The sequence below is a fragment of the Vidua macroura genome, chromosome 3 (assembly GCF_024509145.1).
Source record: "Vidua macroura isolate BioBank_ID:100142 chromosome 3, ASM2450914v1, whole genome shotgun sequence".
Taxonomy (NCBI): domain Eukaryota; kingdom Metazoa; phylum Chordata; class Aves; order Passeriformes; family Viduidae; genus Vidua; species Vidua macroura.
In genome coordinates this window covers 32,564,289-32,587,163 of record NC_071573.1, presented here as the reverse complement: position 1 = coordinate 32,587,163, position 22,875 = coordinate 32,564,289, and the positions used below count along the sequence as shown (strand labels likewise).

The following is a 22,875-nucleotide window of genomic DNA, read 5'->3' as shown; positions in this document are numbered from 1 at the left end:
GCTCCAGGAGTGAGCATCCACCCTTAGCTGGGACTCATTCTCCAGCAGAGACTGGGATCTGCTGCTTTCCAGGAAGCAAAGGAAGACTGGTACAGTCAGGATTTGGCTAGGAGACAAGCAAATTATGCTGCTCGGAGCCTGTATCCTCCCTCCCTTCATTCCCAGGAGATGGAGCATCTGCCCATACCTGGGAGATAGGGCTGCCCAGGGCTGAAATGAGGATAGCAGGTCTGCAGAATCCTGTCTCTTGTCTGCTCTTCTTGCCCCAGGTTGTTCCTAGGCATTGAGAGAAGGGTTTGTTTTCCTTTCTCCAACTCTGTTGGCCAACCCCCACCTCTGGGAAGATTCCAGAGAGATGAGAAGTTGCACTTTGTTATCAGGAAGACTTGTTTGGCACCAAGGGCCTGGAGCAAATTCAGGAATCTCGCCCATAAGTTCCATATCACATTTACTAGGTTGCAAGAATTCCCCCATCCCCAAAGTCTGTTTTGGGAAGCTAAGGTGGAGTCAGTCCTGGTTTTGAACAGCTGGAGAGGTAAATAACATGTTCCTTCAGCCCTATGCTCTGCCTGTAGAGGTAGTGAAACTCTAGTTTGGCACAGCATTCTTCCCTTCATATGGCCCCAAACAGAATTAGGTCGAGCTCCCTGAGGTCCTGCAGTTCTGCTGGGACAACAGGAGGCCAGCAGCCTTAACTTTGCCAAAAGAGCCAGAGCCAGCACTCACTCATGCTGGCCTCTGACCTTATATCTGAAATCTCCTGTGGAGTATTTTTCCTAGAGAAACTGGTGGAAAATCCCCCTGCCCCATTTAATATTACAAGGAGTACTCAGGGCTGTAACAATGAAGAGCAAACCTGGGTTGGCAGGACAAGGGAATAACATGACCTCCTGAGCCTTTTGTTCTCTGCTGCTGTGCCTGGCACTCAACAGGATAATCAAGCCAGTCCCCCTCTTTGATATGAGGTATTACACATTAAGAAATGCTCCCTGTTGCCACCTGCCAAGCTGGGGATGTGGGAAGCTGTAATATGTGGTCTGAAATAGCTGACAGCTTAGGGGAGGAGACACTCATTAACCCCATGAGCATTCACTCTTAACAGAATCTTCTTGGAGTCACATGAGTAGAACAATTGGGTTGTGGCATAGTCTGGAGGAATTCAGAGGTGCAGGGGCTTCTGCAGAACCAGACACTCATCAGATCATTGCAGGGCTGCATCTGCCTTGACTGCACTGAGTGGTCCTTGTGCCACCCCCATCCTCTGTGGTTCTGCCTCCTCCCACAGTAACATGTTTTTTGTGCCTGGATGTCACACCACCCTATTAATATGCATATGTACACACACACACTCAGAGCTGCCTGGAATGCCATCCCAAAAAGGCTATCCATGAAATGCTACCAGGAGCTATGGAAGCAGATAGGCTTTTAGTGTCCTTTGCTGTTACTAGCAACTGAAATAGATGAGCTGCAGCCCACAAAGCACAAGTGACTCTTCTTAGGCAGTGATTTGCATAGATACAGGATGGGGAATAACTAGCTAAAGAGCAGTTGCACATAAATGGGGCTGCAGAGGGGGAAGCATGAATTACAAAGTGAATGTGAGCTAACAATGTCATACTGCTGTTAAAAAAGCAAACTTGTCACTGAGATGTATAAACAGACTGTCAAGTCTAAGAGATAAGGAGCAATCCATCCACTGTGCTCACTACTAGCAGGGCTGTGGCTGGAGTACATCAGCTTTTGGCATCATGCCTGAAGAAGAAATATGTGAAGCAGTTTGAGAGGACCCAAAGGAAGGCTGCAAGGGTCTTCAGGGATTTAGAAACGAGCTGGAAAGGCAGCCAGAGAGAAGTGGAAGAGATAGGAAAAAGAAATAAATAGCCACCAAATTGATTTCTATAGAGGAAAGACTGAGGGGAGCAGGGTGACAATAGTGTGCATTGTGACAAGAGGGGAAAAAGAAATAATTTTCCACATCAATTGTGTTTGTGACTGAGGGGCATTATAGCATAGGAAATTTAGATTAGACATTAAAAAAGAGGATTTACTGTAAAGGTTATTAAGTAATGGAGTAGACTCACAGCAAATGTTGGTGAGTCTGCATTGTTAGGGATTTGAAGAACACTTTAGACAAATAACCTGACTGATCCTGCCTTGAGGCGAGAGGATAGATTGAGCCAGCTCTTGAGATCTCATGCTGCCTATGCTTTACTACTTCCATGGTGCAATAATAGCACACTTCTTGTCTTTTTAAGACAGATTTGAAAGAGAACAGAAGTCCTACAGAATTGCTGATTTTTTTTTTTTTAAGCAAGTTATTTCAGTTCACTTGAGTTCAGGACTCTTCAGGGGAACACTTAACCAAAGAAAAACAAATACCACTTCTTGTTAAAATCTAAACAGCACATAAACAAAAACCCAAATATTTTCATAATTCACAACTTGGGGGCCAGCCTATATAAAAAGTCTGTCATAGGTCATGACTGAGACCCATGTTCCAGAGGCAGCAAAACAGAGAAAAGTGTTTAGTTCTAGTTTATTTCTCATTTCTTTAAGGAACAATAGCTCTAAGCTCCAATAGAAGACTTGAGAGATCAGAATCTGACATGTCCCATGCTGCCTGTGATGTGCAGCACATCGTGACTGTGTTTTGCATTTTTTATTTTTTTAAACCACATTTATTTTCTACACAGGTTTGTCTGTGCCCAGCTACCTAATCCTGTATTAGAGAGCATCAGCGTCATTGATACGCCAGGAATCCTTTCTGGAGAAAAGCAGAGAATCAGCAGAGGTAAGTCCCAAGTTCAGTTCTCTTCTAAATTACAGGAATGAAAACCAAAGGAAGTCTATAGGATTTCCACTTCAAACTAGACAAGCTGTGGATAAAAGCAATGGTGGGAGCCTCTCAGAGCTACAGCATTTCTTTGCAAATAGAGACCAAAGGGTCATGGTTAATCTCCTGCCAAGAATTTAGATGTTTTCAGGGAAGGCTGCTGACAAGGTCAGCAGTACCTGTGTCACAGTCCAGTATTTCCCTGCAGAAGAGATTTCTATCAGAGTCAAGTGATACCTATCTGCTTTGCAGAACCAATTGCTTTCAGTGGCTTACTGATGATCCATAGCCAAGGCCACCATTGTAATCTACCTGGTTTCTTGCACTGGCCAGGCTTCCTAAATCTAGTGCAGGACTGGACTGGGTTTAAGAACCATTGGCACTCAAGTTCCTCATTGCAGGAGGGAATCTGGAAAGCCTGTGGACACTAAATCATAAAATCCTAGAGTAATTTGGGTTTGAAGGGACATTAAAGATCCTCTAGTTCCAACCCCCTGCCATAGATAGGGACACCTTCCACTAGACTAGGTTGCTCAAAGCCATATCCAACTTGGCCTTGAACACTTCCAGGGATGGGGCATCCAGAACTTTTCGGGACAAGCTGTGGCACTACCTGACCACCCTCACAGTAAAGAATTTCTCCTCAATATCCAATATAAGCCTACCCTTTTTCTGTTTAAAGCCATTCCCCCTTGTCCTGTCACTACAGACCCTTGTAACTGGAGCTGATGAATAGCATAGAGTCTCTTAGTGAACTTCTGAGGTCACTCTCAGAGTCACCCTCTGAAGTGGGCAACATCTTTATACTTTAAACCTAACCTCTGTGGTCACCTTCTTGCTCTGTAAGGTGATGGTGGCATAGCTTGCATTTCTGGGAGGTTCCTTAGATAAAGCTGGGAGCTATGCACCATTTCATTGGAAGAAAGCCAAGAGCAGTAATCTCAGCATTTAGGTTTGAGATCAGTTCTCATGCACACTGCCTATTAACAGTGCACAGTTGAGTTTCAGCAGCACAGGCCTCCACCCCAAAGTACTGAGGCCATATTTCCATGTTCTGCCCCATAAGATTTCAGATGAGTCATGACTTTCCAAGTTCTATGACACTTTTGCATTGAAAATTTTCTTGGAAACTTCCTTTTTTGTTTTAATTGAGCAGCCACCTCGCACAGAGCCAGGTCTTGTTTGTTTTGCTGTGATTTTCCACCAGAGGAACCTTAGCTAGCAAAGAAGTGTCAATAAAGCACAGCTACATTTCACCAAAAAAAAATCCTCACATTAACTTTTTTCAGTATGGACCTCTGCACTTCTAGGGGATCAGAAATTCCAAGGTGTGCCAGCCTTCATGAGAAGGTTGAAAAATATGCTGTGCAAGCACTCCTCCCCTCAGCAGAAAGTGTTATGGAGATAAAAAAAATTTATTATGCAGTGTAGACATTTTCCAGTCAAAAAATGCCACTGAAAGCAATCAATTCTCCTGTACAACTATCACAGTGAAAGAAACTTGCTTAGGAGGAAGTATTTTTGTTATTAAAAATAAAAAATAAAAGGAAGGTATAGGTGAGTCAAAATGGACCCATTTCAAGCCCCTTTTCCAAACCTCCTCACTAATTCAAATGCTGACATGTATTGCAACATTTTCCTACTTTTCAGCTGTTTACAGAACTAAAAATACCCTCCTGCAGAATACACTGGCACTTCTTGCTGCTCCTTCTGCAAAAATTTCTCTGTCAGTTTTCCAGTGGGTCTTGGTGCCCCATTCTAGAGCCTGTCAGTCTGACCTTGGGGCTGGCAGTCATGGAACTGATCGTCATCATGGATCAGGCCAGGCAACACAAGCTTACGAAAGGCAGGTTCTGCTTGACCAACCTGATCTCCTGCTGTGACAAGGTGACCCATTTCCTGGATGGGGGAAGGCTGAGCATATTGCCTACCTAAACTTTAGTAAATCCTATGACCCTGTTTCCCTCACATTCTCCTGGAGAAACTGGCTGCTCATGGCTTGGATGGGCGCACCCTTCCCTGGATGAAAAACCAGCTGGATGGGCAGGCCAGGAGTGGTGGTGAAAGGAGTTAAATCCAGCTGGAAGCCAGTCAGAAGTGGTATTGCCCAGGGCTCAGCACTGGGGCCAGTCATGTTTAATATCTTAATCAATGATTTGGACAAGAGGAGTGAGAGCACCCTCAGCCAGTGTGAAGATGACACTATTCTGGGCTGGAGTGATGGTGTGCTGGAGGGTGGGAAGGCTCTGCAGAGGGATCTGAATGGATGGGACAGATCAATGGGCTGAGGCCAGTGCTAGATTTACAGTTGGATTCAATGATCTTAAAGATCTTTTCTAACCTAACAATTCTATACTTCTGCAGCTACTCTAATAAATGCCAGCAGTGCCAGAACATGCTTATAGCACAGCTGTGCACTGTTACAAAAGTCACTGGTGTACTTTAACCCAAGCCAATAATGCCTCTGCAAACATTTGGAAACAGCTGAGGAGGCTAAAGGGGAGTCCCAATTCTGTACATTTTTGCATGCTGTACATGTTTGCAGAAGTGGAAGCCTGTCTCAGCATGTGGAACAGGTTCTTCCTGGACAGCTTCTCTGCCCCCAGTGCAATTAAGTGCACTTAGGGCAGAAAATTGGCACATTGGCCCTGTGACTACAGTGTGTGGTCATTCGACCCTTTTGCCAGGAGGCAACTCCAGATGGAGTACAGCCATCTCCTGATCATCCTGCCATCCCAGGAATTTGCTCTGCTCTATCTCCAGCTAGACAAGGGAGCTGTCATAACCTGTCAATTGATCTAATCACAACAGTTAAAAGTACAGTGTAGGTGGGACCTCGCTTTGTCACCATTTACATCTGGGACAGACTGGAAGTGGTCATGTGGGCCAGGTCAGATGACCTTGCAATAAATACAGGACAAGATCTTCATCTGGTTTAGGTCAATATGGCTTTGTTGAGGCTGGGACAGCTCCAGCAATTTCTGTCTACAGGAAGAGTCCAAAGAGTGCTGAGGCGCCTGTGTTTAGGAAGGGCTGCTGCCAGGCATTGGCTTGAGCTTATCTCGAGGTGTTTGAAAGGGAGTAGTCACCTTCCAGCTCCCATGGAAGAGGAATAGGAAAAAGTGGTGAGGCTGACACCTTTGCCACCATGCTTACAAGCCAGCTGACCTCATTAGCAAGTTGGTTTTGGAGGCAGATAGAGCAGTAACATGGTCTAGGCAGAAAACAAGACAGGGCTAAAAAATGCTGACACAACAAAATTCTTCTGCTCCTTCTATACCTTCCCAGCCTGCTCAGATTTCACTTGGGAGGGAGTCTGACAGAGGTTTTCCAAGAGACTTTGAAGTTTCTTAACTGCTTGGAACAGGAATGCTATTCTTACCCCCATTGCTAGCAGAAGGTTCTAAGACCCTCAGACTGGGGTACCTTGGATGCAATGTCAAGGAAGAGAGCAGATAGTGAAGCAGCATTCTGTCATACATTTGAGAGGGAAAGTAAAAATGTAAAAGATGTGGCAGGCTTTCCCAGCCTTCCCATCCCATGAGAACCAGCAGCATTTCTAAAAATAGGAAATTCCTCTCACTGGGAACATCACAAGTCCATCTCCCTCCCCATTAGACATCAGGAGCATTAGTTAATCTATACAGTGTCAGCTTAGCAGAATACCACGCTGTCAAAGCTTAGCAATCCGTGACAGCCACCTTATACGCCTGAATTTCAAAATAGTAGCTGTCCCTGTTACTACATCCATGTTTCAAAGAGCAGGGCAAAAGAACAGGGTTTAAAGAATTGATTCAGGGGCCAAGTCCAGGTTCTGAAGCATTTCACTTGTCTGAACTCAACTGTGAATTAAATTCACTGCCTTGTTGCTGTTAAAGATGACAGATCTGACAGTCCCTTGACAGCCAGTGTGTGTGCATGAGCACAGGGTGCTGGTGTTAGTGCAGCAGCACTCGGCCTCCTACAGCCAGCAGCTGGGCTTTGCAAATGGCTACCAAGCTTTGCTGCAAGGAATGCTGTATAATCCCAGGAAACAAAGCTCTGCACTGGCTCTCTTCCAGGACTGCATGACCATAAAGAGCCCCCTTCCCCCACAGAGCAGCCCATGAAGCTTCCCAGTAGCAGAGCTGCAGGTTTAGACCTATCAGGCAATTGAGGGTGATGCAGTCTATCATAGCTGAAGTGCACATCCCTTTGACATGCAATGACATCACCAGCACTGACACAGCAGCTGCTGCTGCTCTCAGGCCCTTGTAAAAAGTGTAGCCAAGGAGCTGCCTGCACTGATTTGACCTACTGAGCTCCTGACTCATGCAGTACTTTGTGGTAGGCACCCACAGTGTCATAGGTGTGGTAGCCAGACTCCCTAGGATGAACAGGTGTCATTTACAGGCTTTGTGGGAAATGTTTCCAGGATGTCCTGGCCCAGGGCATCCTGTCCTTCACTGCTTCTGTATTATCCTTGCCTGGAAGGCAGCCATTTCTCTTCTGATCTTTTTTAGAGACTGGGTCATGAATCTATGTCCATGTTTGAAGAACTAATGATTGTATTGCCTTGCCCCTTGCTCTGTGTCCTTTTTGTTATTTATTGTTTCTAGGGGAACATGAAGCTGCAGAGATGCCCATGGGGGAGGTGTTTGTACCAAAGCGGCACAGTCTTGTCTGCTTTGACAATTTGATAATGATACAAATGCCATCCACTTGCAAAGCACTGTTCTGGTGTCACCTAATGAGCTCAGGCCCGCCTGCTGGGATGGAAAATGAGGAGGGGATGACTGTACTGAAATAAATGAGGACAGAGGGGAGGACCACAGATGAGGTCGTGCAGAGCCAGGACAGGAGTGAGGACTTCCTCATAATTCATCACTCTGTGAGTCTGCCCTGCTAATAGAGCCACCTGGCAACAAGAACTCGTGTGCTTCAGTGACAGTGCCATCCCTGGGGGCTGAGCCTTGCACGCTCTGCTGCCCATCTGTCTCAACCTACATCTGCCCTGAGCAGAGCAGATCCAAGTCTGCCAAGTTCAGTGACACCTTGGCCAAACTGTGTTTGATCCCTCTTTTGGGGTAGTACTTCCTGCATATATCCTGAGCACTTACTTCTTATTCACTCTCTGTGTGCTGCCTTCTCCCTTTCCTGCGTTAGCAGTGACCACAAGGTCCTAGCCAGGAGGTAAGGACTGGCAGTATCATTCCTCATTGGCTTGCTTTCCAGTATACACTATTCCTGTATTTTCCCAGCCTTCCACTCAGTTCCATTCTGCTGGCTTCAGTGCAGCCTAAGCATCCCATAACCAAGGGATAAAACCCTACCCACCAGCCTCACCCTTCTCTTGGGAAATCAAAATTCCCAAATGACCAGCAGCTTCAGCACCAGGGACATTTAATCACTCACCAGTCTGACAGCAAGAAGAAAAATGCTAATAGCAACAGTCTTGGGCAGTGCAGAGCTCTCAAGCCTGGCTGTGTCTCAAATAGCTATGCTTGGAAGGGAAAAGCAAACACCAAGGGAATTGATGTTCTCCCACTTTATGCAATACTGTTTAGGGTACAATGGCAACAAAAAATATTTTTTCTGAGGAACTTTGTCACGTGTGCTAGCAACAGCATGATATAAACTAAAGGCATCCACCCTGAAAGCCTCTAAAAGGGAGGCATTTCAAATATTTGCTATAATACTCCCCACTGGTGATGTTTGCTTATATTCTGTATTTCACTCTGCCTGGGAGGGTGAAAGTGCACTGGTTAGTTTTGACTTTCCAGTTCACCTCCATTACAGCTGCTCTGCCAACCTGCCTGATTTTATCACAGTCTCGCTTAACACATACTGTTCCACTGAAATGCTCAGCTCTTACAGGCATGCTGTTCTGCAGTTCCTCTTAAAAACAGCACAAAAATGAGCAGAAAATCCGCACAGTTCTCATTTTTATTTCTAGAAATATGTGAAGCCATGAGCCTAACTCTTCTGACCTGAAAGCAGTATGCAAACACAAGGTCAAGATTATATTTGGGATTTGAGAAAGCCAAGCCATTATTTTGTTTGGTACTGGGGGCGGGGAGAGGGACTGCCTCCATGATTAAGGTTGGAAATACTGATATATTTTGCAGTTCCAGAACTGGAAGAGCAGAAAATATAACAGCAAAGAACAAGATTAAATGGCTGCACAGATAGAAAGGGCTGTGCTTTTTTCTATTCCTGTTAACATACAGCAAGCATTTAATTTGTGTTACTAAACAAGTCTGGATTTTACAACAGCTGTGCAGCTTGTCCATTTGTTGTGCACTGTGCACTCCAGAAATACTCTAAGTATCTATTGCATTGAGGGAAGATGGTCATGCCATCAGCATCTCATCAATTTGCATTATTTATGTCCATCATGCATTCTTTCAGCATCCTGAGTAACAATGGAGAAGGAATGTGTTTCCTGGTCCCTGGGAGCTGTCAGTCACTGGTAGCCATTTCAGGCCAGCTTTTCAAACATGATTTCTCCTGAAATTTAAAGTATGTATACAGGAGAACTCATTTTATGTTTGGATGCTATAGTAAAAAAAAAAAAAGTTCCTTGGAATCCCAGCTACACATCAACGCTGCTATGCATTGACTTCTCTGGAAAACTTGGCCTGTATTCAGGTACCTTCTGAGGTCTCAAAATCTGTCTAGAAACTGTTTTCAGAATTGGCCCAAGTACCAGGTAACACTCAGGCCCATCTGTCACAAGTGGCAAAGATAAAAACTTGTAGATGGTAGATGGGACAAGGTCTGGCTGTGTATACACAGGAGTTAAACAGGCTTGTATAGAGAAACTTAACACTGGACAATGCTCTCCTCAGTTTTGCTCCACCTGATTTGAATGTACCTAGTGAGGTTTCATTGACTTTCCAGTGACATAAAGCCAGATCCCCATCAGGCTCCCAGTCTCTTCCCCACCCTGAAGCCCTTGCAGTAAACAACATGAAAGCAAAAGGCCACACAGTCTGGCACTCCAGGTACTGGTTAATGTAAATGTTAGCATTGTTGCTAGCTCAGAACAGAGACCTGCTGTGCTTTGAGTCCTTTTGCCTTTGCTTTGGAAACCTTAAAGCCTCCAAAACGTATTTAATGTTTCCATTAGTTCTTGGTACGGAAGAGGAAGAAATGTGGAGCACTGGCAGGAAGATGTAGCTCCCAGTGCTCTGAATCAGCGGGTCCAGGACAGATTATTTATTTGAGTATAGGCACAGGCAGAAGTGATTGGCAAGCTGGGGCCTGCTCTAGAAATTAGGGCATGCGACATTCAAAGAAATCTTTTCATCCCAACACACCCACAGATATGCATTACTGGAATCTCTTTATATTCCCTTGGGAGGCAGCCACTTCCAGAAAGGAGTATGGCAGCTTTTTATAAAGGTGTTTTAGGATGGGCTTCAGTGCGGTGTATCCAGTACCCATCCCTTGCTTTCAGTCATCACTTCGGTCCTCTCCTTGCTGGCACCACTAGCTCCTCACCTTGAGAGAACTTGCTCAAATCACTGTTCTTGCACCCAGTCCCAGCTATTTCCTCTCTGATACTCTTACCCAGCACCCTTCTCTCTCTAGGACACCATAACAGCCACCCAACCCAGCTTCCCACTCACTTTGTGTGTCCTCAAAGGGATGTGTAACTTCCTCCTCCCTCCCCTCATTTTCTTCTTCTGACCATCGTGTGACCTTCCTTCTCCTTTGCTCACAGCCATCTGTCACATTTGGGTAACACCTGCCCCTCCTGGCACATTCTCCCCCCTCCAGTGTGCTCTGTCTGTCTCCAGTGCCCAGCCTGCTCTGCCTGCTTGTTTTGCAATGACATAAGTCTTCTTCCCTAGACTGAAGGACTTTCAGGCAGGACATTGATGTGACCAGTTAGACTAAGCCTCAAAACTCTCTTATTCAATTACAAGAATTTAAGTCATAAGCTCGCTGAAATCAGCATTCATTTCATTTCATCTCCCCAGAGCTGTTCCCTCTCTAGGCAGTCACTAGGAGCTTCCTTCTCATCTTTCTAAAGCTGGTGTTATCTAGAGATGAAATATTTACCAGATTGTGCCACTCTGTAAGGCAGAGTTTTATGGCAGTGTCCCTATTTGTCAAGTGGGAGACTGGCTCTGATTGTCTGAGAAGGAAGCTTCCATGACTAAAATTCAGCAGGAAAGAAGTAAATTGCTAAAAGCAGCAGCACAGTTTACAGCAGTAATGACAGCAAGCTGTGAAATATCTGGTGCAGAGCAGCAGCTTTGGGGTTTTCAGCACTTCTTGATCTCACTGTTTCCATTCAACCCCACCTGAACTCCACTACCACAGGACCTGTGGCTGTGGTTCCACAAGACAGGAAATCACTAGTACGCTTGCTACCAGTAAAAGAAAAATAGCACAAACAAACTAAACAAACCTAAACCAACAACCAGTGTAGCTGCATGGTGAGAAATGCTGAACCAGTGCATGCCCACTCCTTGCTGGTTCAAATTGGCTTTAAAATCTTATAGCCAGGCAGATTTTGTGCTGGGTCAGGTATCATCCATCTTCCCACAGTCAGCATAAAGACTGTATCATGCCTGATCTGACTTGACAGAATGTAATTACATAATCCTGCCAGATCTTGGTGAAATGCATGGTGCCAGGTATTCCAATGCTGCACAGACAAGAATTCATTAGGCCAGCCTGCCTTATGGAGTCTAGGTGGCAGGGTGTCTGCAAGATGATAATTTTCTCTGCAGTCTGAACCCACTGACAGTCCTGCTGACTTGTCAGCTTTGTGTTAACTCTGTTGAGTCCTTTTCGTGCTGTTAGAAAGAAACCTGTCCCATGAAAAAAACATCTGATGGAATAAAATTGTTATCGTGTTCATCTTGTCATCCTACTACTGTATGATTTGGATTAATTTTCTCTTCACGTTCACCTTATCTGGAGGTTGTGAAAGAAGCTGCATCAGTGATGTTAGAGAATGTTTAAATATGCAGTATATTTTTCAACAAGGATGCAAGCACAACAGACAGGAATTACTGAACAGCAAATTCTTCCCTTTACAGTTCTGTCTGAACATCTCTGTAATAATGGTTTTGCATTAATGCAGCTTTGGCAAGCAGATGGCTTCCCAGCCACTCTGTAAGTTCACAATAAAACCACGCTGAGTTCTGTGGACAGCTTCACCATCCCTGAAACACTGCCAAAGCTGAGATAGTGCCTGCCTGCTTTTGCGAGAGGCCTTAGCAACACCCTACAACACAGGGAGGCGCAGGGAGACATAACACATTTGCAGTGGAATGAGCGAGGGACACCAGGAAAACGGCTACTTCGACTGCAGATGAAGATCAGTTCTTGGTCTAAGCTCACACAGTAATAAACTGCCAGAAGAAAGAGGCAGGCCCAGTGCATCTGTGAAATTAAAAAGGGGCAGGAGGGAAGAAACCAAAGTGATGCTGTAATGCTTAAGTTTATGAGAATGAGCCTCATGTTTTCAGGTTTTGAACACCTCCAGCTCTGGCTAGAGCCAGGCAAAATGCCCCAAGTTCTCTGTGCCATTGAAGAGCCCTACAAAAATGAAAGCTCCAAACTGAATGTTGCAATATTAATCTAAGACCTTCTTTTTAAACACCTTTATTAATAGCTTACCCTTAGCCATTTACACTGTCATCCTGCTATCCAAATGCTTTAGTAACAACCTAATCTACACTAAAAGCAAGACTGCAAAATCAACCCTGTGAATCACATCTGTAGCAATTCTCTAGGCACTGTGTGTGAAAACACCACCACAGTCAGTGACTCTTGAGTAGACAGTTGTGAACAGAGCTCTGTCCCACGTCATGCTGCATGTTAAGGAACTTTACAGCACTTGGGATAATTTTTCCTTCTTTCTCTCTGTATTGTTCCATCATTTAAGAACAGAATACATACACTTAAATGTCTGCCTGCCAAGAACCCCCATACAGAGGAATGCAGCTGAGATCAGTAGCACTGCACACACAAGACTTGTTTCTTGCTCAGTTGGGCAGCAACAGGAGAGGTTCCCCAGAGCCAGAGCAAGTGGGACATACAAGGGGAGGGTGTGGGTTGGGCTTTTGTCCCAGCATGGGATGTAAATGAGTCCATGGTGATGTTTCTGAGCAGTCAACAGCAAGTGTTACTCTCCAGGGCTTTGTTCTCTCTTTAATGGAGATATGCAGGACAGCTGTCAGGAGAATATTTCTGAGCAAGCAAAGAAGCTGGGAAAGAAAGTCTGCTAATCAATCTAGACATTTAATGAAGTCCACAGGGACATTCAAGATTCATTGTATGTTACTGTAGTAGCTGGGAATACACAAGGTGTCTGAGCAGATATTAATTTCCTTTTCTTGCTGGGTAGAGCAACATTTCTTTTTGTTAATTGGAAAGAGAGGCTCAGGAAATAGATACCTTTTAAGTACCACTGTGGATGCAGGATTGATACAGGATAAAAGTCATGAGAGCTAAGCACCTAAAGATACTTTTGGACAAACCTTGAGACCCAGGCTAAGGTCAGTCTCCCAAGTCCTCAGCTGGGAGAGTAGTAGTCCCCAAAACTACAGTTACACTTTTTTTCTATACTTCCCTTCTTTTAAATAATCAGTTCCCACTTTCACTAAATCTCTGCAAGGTGGACTGTGTGTCAGGTGCAGACACTTTCCCTAACTCATTCCAGCCCCTATTAACACAAGAGAGAGAGTGTAACAGTGATTGTTCCTCTACTGTCAGAGGGAAACCATCCACATGATCTGTGACAGGACATCACTATAGCATTACAAGGTAGCCTAGAGAACATGACTGTTTTCCACCTGATTCTCCCAAGAAAAAGACTTGTAAGTAATAAAGTAGCTATTGTACAATTCAAACATGTGGCAGCTTGACAAGAATACATCCCAGTCCATGAGATTTTACAAGGTTAAATGCACAAACATCTCCAAATAAAGTCACCCTGACTCACTCTGCTTCCATGATGGAAAAGCAAGCTGTGTAGCTCTGCGTATGAAGAATAAACTGTCCTGCCATGCCAGATGACTTCCAGCCCTGGCAGACATGAACATAAAGTCTGTGCATCCTCTGTTTAGCAAAGTTTGAGGGGGCATGGGAGGTCCCCGTTTGCACACCCATTGATCTGCTTGCAGAGGGACAGCTGACAGCCTGAACCCAGGCCAAGTGAAGTGAGGTATCAGCAGCAACTTTGTCCTGCTGCCACTACCCCCAGCACAGGTTAGGAAGGAGTCAGCACACTGATTTTTGCAGCACATTTGCAGTTAGAGCAGTGGAGCAGAGCTCCCTGCAGCCAGAACACCTGAGGTTAAAAAACTGAGGTTAGCACCTAAGGTTAAAATAGGCTGTTAATATCTGAAAGCGAGCAGGATCAATTTTATTTCACTTTTTAAAAACTGACTTGTGACTGTGTTTGAGGTCAGACACACGGACTGAGCAAGATATGCAGCTATCTGTATAATATATTCAATGCTCAGAAGGTCTTTGTCAAAGCTAATACTGATTCTGAATTCTCTGAAGTTCTCAGCATCAAAGGTAGTTGAGCAAAGAGCCAGGGCCCAGCATTGCTTGCTCTTGTTAGAGGAGACACTCATGTCCTAGTGAGCAGAAGGACACTGGTGGGACAAATATCTGTCTTTCATTTGAGATTTCTGTAGATCCCATAGAAGAGAGCAGGGCAAAGTATCCACATCCTAGAACACACACCTCACATGCCCACACTCTGCCACCCCCTTTTCCTGTAAGGAACAAACTATAATTGACCAAAGCAGAACACTGCCCAGTAATAACACTTTGAAGTTGTATAAAAGTTCTCAGTGGCAAAAAATTAATACCAGTTTATCCAGCTGAAGAGAAAGTTCACATGGGTTTTTCTCCTGACATGAGAGCCAGGATTTCACTCCAGTTTGCTAAGTCATACGTAAGAAAAGGCCAGCATGAAAAAGCAAGATCAGAGCTCAGCTATCCTCCCCTTCTGTAGTTCCAGTCTAATTATTGGGATGCACTGGTTGCCCTCCAGGTTTTAGAGAGGACAGAAGGAAAAAAAGGAAGAAAAAGAAAGGGGACCAGGAGGAAAGAGCACCAAACTAATTATCATGTATTTATTCATGAAAGCCAAGATTAAAATAGTATATTAAAGGATTTGAATGCAAATAGCATTTGCTCTGTCCTCATTTCCCTTAACAAAGTGCAGCACTCTGGTGACTCAGATAGCCCCAAATGTTGCACAGCATAGGAAAGCCTGACAGAGCAGGGGGAAACCAGTCTCTCACCAATACTTTAAAGTACGATAAAAAAATGCCATAGAGCTAGGAAAAAAGATAATTTTGTTGCTGTCATTACTATTGTTTTAGGAACTTCTCCACACACTATTTAGTATGTCCTGTACTGCTTAGAGGTGGACCCAGTCTGACACTGAATTTATTATGTTTAATAATAGAGGCAATCCTGAGGCATGTGAAATTTGAACCCACTGTTCCTGGCCTGTGCCTGCCTCTGGTGTTCACAGCAATGCTGTCTGCTAAGCGTCAAGCTCTTGGCTAAGTGAACACAAATCATTTGGCTTTGTGCACATGCAGCAGGTATGACAGGATGATTACTCTGCTAAGGAAGGTTATTTGCATGCTGGGTTTTGAATTGGATGGGACAAAGTCTTGCACAACTAGACAAGACCTGAGATTCATTAAGCAGTGGAGATACACATCTCAAACCAGTCTGGGTGCAAGTATTGCAATTACCCAGCTTTCTTTGTAGGCTATGCTGATGGCCAGTCATTCACAAACTAGACCTCTCTTGTTTCCACATATAAAATTTCTGCAGTAGCAGTTGCTCCTTGATGTGCATTTGAATGAAGATCTGGAGCACAAGTTCAAGACTTCTTTGGGTGATCTCTTAATATGGAGAGGACAAGAGGTGTCCTTAACTGTGTGCTGTGACATTTCCACATGAAGGACAAAGCTTCATCTCCTTATCAAGCTACCTGTTATACTGGGAAGCTTGCAAGCTTCTACTTCCTTGCAAGCTTACCCTCAGTTAGGTACAGATATAGTTTGAGTACAGCAGGTAGGCTCTCTACTCCCATGTTTGCTGCATCTTTGCTCTTCCTCCCCCCCTTGCAGGCTATGACTTTGCTGCTGTACTGGAGTGGTTCGCAGAGCGGGTTGACCGCATCATTCTCCTCTTTGATGCTCACAAGCTGGACATCTCTGATGAATTCTCTGAGGTCATCAAGGCCCTGAAGAACCACGAGGACAAGATGAGAGTTGTTCTCAACAAGGCCGACCAGATAGAGACTCAGCAGCTGATGCGGGTGTACGGTGCCCTCATGTGGTCCCTGGGAAAGATCGTCAACACTCCCGAGGTCATCAGAGTGTACATCGGCTCCTTCTGGTCCCATCCACTACTCATCCCCGACAACCGCAAGTTGTTTGAGGCAGAGGAGCAGGACCTGTTCAGGGATATCCAGAGCCTGCCCCGCAACGCAGCCCTGAGGAAGCTGAATGATCTCATCAAGCGAGCACGGCTGGCCAAGGTAGGTGTTGGCATAGAAGCCCCAAGCATTCGGTTTGGGCTGAGTGCAGCATGCAGCCTATGGAGAAGTGGTTTTGGCCAGTTGAGCTTGCAGAGCTGGTGGATCCTACTCTTTTTCCATCCCATTTAACTCAGGCACAGCATATAAGCCTTATGCCAATATGGGAAGAAAACAACTTCTTTGTTTGGTGGGTCAGTCATGGCAGGCCCAAGTGAGGAAGGTAACTATAGATCAAAGCAGGTAGCACTTGAAGGGATCTGGAAGGGAGTTGCTCTGTGGTAACAACTTGAGAATTAGGACCAATTCAGTGTATCAGAATCATACACCAAGGAAATTGATAAGCTCTAGGTCTTTTGCTTTAAACTTTCTTAGCCAAGAGAGATACTTGACTTAGATTGAGACTCACACAAACAATAAATAAGCCTGTAGTATCTCTGAGTATTTGAAACAAACTGAAAGAAGCCCCTAAAAATACAGGAAAGAGCCCTACGTCAATTGAGAAAAGAGATCAAAAGATCCCTCAAAAGCTTTCAGTGCAAGGGTTTTCGTTTCAAGAAAAAATGCGTGGTTCACCATTAAAAAAAAAAAAAAGCCACAATGTTGCATAAGTTAAGGACTGGTATTCATGCTAAAACATTGAACCTGTATGTTTGGACTGGAAAGGGACTGTTCCCTTGAAGGCCATGCCCAGTGGAAGAAAAAAAGCCCCACCACTCCCTCCAGAAAGTGCATTTGAATGTCACTGTCTGTATGCTCAGGACTACACCTTGTTTTCTCCTTGTCTCAGCACAGACAGAGCACACAGCTGAGTATTTAGCACTGGAATAACAATCCATAGGCCCAGTCAAGCTGAGGAGCTCAGGTTGCTCTTCAGGGTGGAACAAGATGGAGTCAAGTCCTAAGCACAGATACTCTGCTGAGAAGAATTTTCTGATGTGCTATTTAACATTTGCCTTCATTCCATATAATTTAATTCCCTTCAGGTCCATGCCTACATCATCAGTTCCCTAAAGAAGGAAATGCCCTCAATGTTTGGGAAAGACAATAAAAAGAAAGAGCTTGTTAATAACTTGGGAGATATTTATGCCCGAATTGAACGGGAGCATCAGATCTCACCAGGAGACTTCCCTAATCTGAGAAAGATGCAGGTAAGCAGTGGCATCCTGGCAAACATCCAAGGAAAGAGCATTAGAGTAACTGCAGGGAATACAACAGAGCCATGCAGGCATTGATTGTTGCCACCTGTGGGAAAAGCCTGCTGTAATGTTGAAATGTGCCTTTAAATATGTACAGGCTATATTTGGGCATGAGCACTTCTTACACATAGAGCTCATGTGAAGCATTACAGCTTCACATTCATTTCTCATATCTTTGCCTGAATAGCACTTTACAGCAAATGATTTCTTCTGTTTTTCTTTATTTTTAATTCCAGGTTCCGTTTGCAGATTTTTCAGGCCTAAGCAATTTATAATAAAAGGAAAGCTGTGTCCTGAAAAGGCTACATATGCCACATTCCTCAAGAGCTATATTTGTCTTCTACTTCTCTCTTTGTTTCTAGAAAGAGAGAAAGGAAGGTGTGCAGACTTAAAGCCCCTTTTCTATTTTAAGCAGAGAAGCAGGCTTTTTGTTCTGCAGAGCAGAGACCTGTTCACACAAGTCAAAAACTTCAAAGGACCTTGGATCAGAGCCTTGTATTGGACATTCAAGCAATACTGGACACTGCTGCATTGCTGTGTGGCTTCAGTCCTAGCAAAAACCTGTTCTGTGCTCTAGCTCTTGAGGTTGCTACTAGTTACCTATGGAAAACAGCATTTGCCTATTTTTGAAGATATATTCTCCCTAAATTGTTGGGAATGAGATCTATGGGGTGTAGCAAATAGGAGATCTCCTTCACTGCTTGTTAAAATGTATGTTAAAAAAAACTGTATGAATCCAGTTGGAGTGAATAGTGTGGATTTAAGGAGTAGAGGGTGAAAGATAAAGCTGTAGGTCTTTCTGCAGCTAGAAGAGAGTTCTCTGCAGGCCCTACTCAAAGCCCTTTTGCTTAGCTGTGAAATTACAGAATCCAAGCCATGCTGAAAAGACATGCTCACCACCTCTTACAGGTGTGCTACTGTCTTGATGGCATCTGAAAGATGCACTGCATGGTGATGAGTACAGTGGTCTTTTGCCAGGTGGCATCTCTTTCCCAGAGCACAGAAGAGGTAGGGAATGTAGAGCACTGGCTGGAGGAGGTAGCAAGAGCACACAACCAGTTTGCCTTGAACTATTTGGTCATTTTCTGTAGGACTTCAGAGGATTAAAGTAAGAGCAAGGCCGGCCAGGGAGACCCCCCTCCCTTGCAGAAAGCAGGGCTGTTAGAGGAAGGAATGCCAAACTCCCCACTCCTCTGCAGTAGCAGGGTTTTGTGAGCCGAGCAGCAGGCAGGCATCCCGCTGTACACCATTACTCCGCCATATATGGCCATGTCGCTCACCTCTTGCTGTGTTGTCCCATTTTAAGGATCAGTTGCAAGCCCAGGATTTTAGCAAGTTCCAGCCTCTGAAGAGCAAGCTGCTGGAGACCGTGGAAGACATGCTGGCCAACGACATTGCCCAGCTCATGGTGCTTGTCCGCCAGGAAGAGTCCCAGCGGCCAACCCAGATGGTGAAGGGAGGAGCCTTCGAGGGCACCTTGCACGGTCCCTTCGGCCACGGCTACGGAGAAGGCGCCGGAGAAGGAATCGATGACGCCGAGTGGGTGGTGGCCAGGGACAAGCCCATGTACGATGAGATTTTCTACACACTCTCGCCTGTCGATGGTAAAATAACTGGTGCCAATGCCAAGAAGGAGATGGTAAGGTCTAAGCTGCCCAACACCGTGCTGGGCAAGATCTGGAAACTGGCTGACATCGACAAAGATGGCATGCTGGATGATGAGGAGTTTGCCTTGGCGAATCATCTCATTAAAGTCAAGTTGGAGGGTCATGAGCTGCCAAATGAACTCCCTTCCCATCTCCTCCCTCCATCCAAAAGGAAAATAACAGAGTGAAAGGAAGGTTACAGGGGAGAGGGAAAGTGAAGGGGGAAATAAAAGATCTAGAAAAACATGTTTACTTAAATTATACCTTTAGATGTGAGATCACATTTGGATTTGTACCTACTTTGCTGTATGAAGAACAAAATCTAAAGCAGAACAAAAAAGTCCAATCCTTCATGATATGCAATTAACTCTTCCAGTGTTATGTCCCTGCTTTCTAATGTGTAGTCTGTAAATATGAAGGTAAAGAAAGGTTGTCACAAACTAGGAGACTCTGTTAAGCAAGAGTAGAAGAAAACCTGAATAGGGCTGCATTTTTGGAGAGTGGAATAGGCACTAATAGAAATCTGCTAACTGCCAGTATCACTCCTGAGCTTTGGCTGCACCTTCTGCCTTTTAATAGGTCTTGCAAAATTCAGGAGACTAAGAGAAACCACAAGGTCTTCAAGCTATTGGCCAAAATAAAGAGCATTTTGTAATTAACCTAAGCCCACACTAAAATACTAAACTCCAGAGTTAAGAACTTTAGGAAGCTTGATTCACCGTTAAGATGCAAGTTTTATAAACGTTCTCCTGTCCTTAAAGAAAAATACATCAATAAAATCTGAAAGAGCTCTGAACTGGGCAGCTGGAATTCCTCATTGTTCACTGTGGGACAGGCACTCAGAGTTCCCAGTCATCACTACCTCCTATTCAGTCCCCAGGGGAGATTTGTTCTGCAGGCACAGCCAAGAGAACCACACTCCAAGGGAAGCAGAGGGAGGGGGCCCTAGAGGTGGACATCAGGTGGGTTGGAAGGGAGGAACACTGCTTCCAGGCTCACCAACATTTCACAGCCAATGGGTAGTGTTTGCTCTTTGAACAGTGGTGGTGTCAGTGATTCCTGTGAAGTGATGTGTTAGCTCTCATTGTGCACAGTGAAAGCCACAAGGCCCCATTCTCACTGTACAGATAAAAACCCCACACTGTCAGGTGGATCCATCACAAGGGCAGAACACACAGGGGCACTGGGCAGAGCTTGCTCTGCTCTGTGCCTCCACAAACTTAGACGAGATGTCAGCCTTCACACACTCTTCTCACCACACAGTTACAGTTGATCCCCTCCAGAACTTCCACCCTGAGCCAAGAGACCTTCCCCACTTCTTTCATGCTCTATGAAAGTTTTGTTTTCAAGACCTGATTTTAGCAGAAATCCCTCAATTTCCTATTTCATTGCCTAAGCACACATGTGCACGCGCACTCTTCTGATTTTTGTTGTTGCTTTGGAGCAGTGTGTTGTTCCAATCCTGTTGTCACTTTATATAAGCTGAGCTCCTACTGTGATGAAAAACCAAGATAAGTATAACTTATTTTATATCTCTTGTGTTCATATTATATAGAGAAATATATTCTGTGTATGTAGAATGTGCTTATTGCAGTACATTTATCACTTGTCTTAAAAATTAATGCATTAACCTTTTTTGTACCCTGGTCCTAAGACATTATTAAAAACGAAAGGCCAGATCTGTCTACTTCTTTATACAGCAAAATGAAATGCAGCTGAAAAGAAAAAAAAAAAAGCTTATTTGTAAGTGCAGCAAAGGGAGGAGATTATCCTTATGCACATTCCCTAACATGCATGTACAGATCAGCCCAGCTGGACTGGGGTGTGCACTGCTGAATGACTGGTTGACATCTGGAACATCTTTCTCTCTTGGCAGTTGAATCACAACCTCCATACTTGCCAAAGCAAGAGGAATTGTACCACTGATTCACCTTGTTCAGTATAGGGGAGAGGTAATCACCACATTTCAGTAGGAAAAAGAATATATTGAAAGAGTTCCTTCCTGCCAGTCACAGATGAGAATGCTACGAATTTATCGAGATCTGGGATGGATGCAAAAAACCTCAGTCTTAAATCTTACTGACTAATTCTATTTCTCTTTATTCTTTCTTTTCTGTAGATGTTCATGACAATGATAGCTATCCCCAGAGTGGGACAGTGAGAGGCATGGAGTAAGACAGGGAGAGCAGTTAGGATAGTCCTGGGGAATCATTTGGAGAAAGGGTATGAGCTGTAGTAGTTGGCAGTTTCCATTTAGCATCTGTACAGGATGAGAGAGGGGTGGGAGGAAATCATAGGGTGGAGAGCAAAAGCAATAAATGCAAATTGAGCAAACTGTCATGCCAGTTCAGCTACCCAGTAACTCCCAGTTTAACTGGCATCACAGTACACATCTGCTACAGCTGTCCAGGTCTTCCTGAGGAATTTGCATCCATCGGACTCCAGCTGAGATTAGCAGAGCACTGTGAATCAGCCCTGCCTCTGTGTGGGCACAACTGTCTGATGGCCACTCATACAGCACATTGCTTGTGCCAGCCATGTCATGCTGAAATTTAACTCCTTGAAAAGCAGAACATTACTGGTTCTCTCAAAGGGGATGGGAGAAGGTGAGCTCTAGTAGTCTTCCCTGTACACTCCAGCAAGGTGCTCAGGTAGACAAAAATTCATTTTAGCAGCAATCAAATTTGTGCCTGATTGTTTGTGCATACAAGGTCACAAGCCAAACCAGTGGCCTGTTGTTGTAGGTGGTAGGTTAGTTATCAGTGCCTGACTGCAGTTGTGCTTTAGACTAACCTCAAAGAAGGGCTCACTGTTACACAGGAAACATTCCCTGTGTTGCTGGTAGCAGCAGTTATTCCCGCACTGTGGCTGGGGTATGCCAGCACATTCCACAGCTCCGTACACTCTGCTCTTCTTGTCTCTGTGCCAGCCTCTCCAGGACGTTCCCATAGGATTCACCCAGAAGGGCCAGCAGGACAGCAGCACAGAAAGCTCTGCCTGCACAGGTCAAGTGCACGAGGCGCTGCTGCAGCACTGCTGGGTGAGGTTTGCTTTCAACACCCCTCAGGAACCACTTGGCACTGTCAGAGTGCAGCTTCCCCACTCGTAGTGGGGAGAGAGGAGGAAACACCAGCACTCCAGTGACAAACACACCGTTACTTAATAGGATTGCACCAGGGTCTGCCTGCAGGACAGAAGACAAAGCAACCCTGCTACAGAGGGAAGAATGGGACAGCTGCGAGGGAGGCTGTGTTTCCAGAGAGGCAGGTTATGAATAGTCCTTTTTAGTCAGATAACTTTATCCAGCACATTTCACTTTTGCTAGGCTCTTCAGGAAATTAAAAAAAAACCCCAACAACAATCAAACAAAATCCCACTAAAACACCAAAGACCCACAACAAACCTTAAACACGCTGTTCTCTATATAGAAATCATGGAATCCTGTATCTCCATTATGGCCATGAGAAAGTCTGTGTATTTCTCCATCCTCTTCCCAGATAGCAGCTGCAAATGCACACACCCCCTTTTTTTCCTTTTCCCTTCCGAGTTACGACTCCCTGGGCAATCCCAGCCACCTGTATTGTTTCCCACATCTGTGGAAGGATGTGATTTCCCAAACCCACCAGGACTCCAGGCACTGCACACAGGCCTCCAGCCAGTGCATGTTCCTGCCAG

At 44.9% G+C, this 22,875-nt stretch overlaps 1 protein-coding gene across 1 annotated transcript in view; it reads left to right on the top strand.

The window, feature by feature from the left end:
- Positions 1–20,877, top strand: part of EHD3 (EH domain containing 3) — a 30,357-nt gene extending 9,480 nt beyond the window's left edge. The window contains exons 3-6 of the mRNA XM_053972485.1: positions 2,694–2,791; positions 15,946–16,358; positions 17,342–17,506; positions 18,861–20,877. Coding sequence (XP_053828460.1) covers positions 2,694–2,791; positions 15,946–16,358; positions 17,342–17,506; positions 18,861–19,388 — 1,204 coding nt within the window. The 3' untranslated portion in view covers positions 19,389–20,877. The remainder of the gene's footprint in view (positions 1–2,693; positions 2,792–15,945; positions 16,359–17,341; positions 17,507–18,860) is intronic.
- The last annotated feature ends 1,998 nt before the right edge of the window (positions 20,878–22,875 follow it).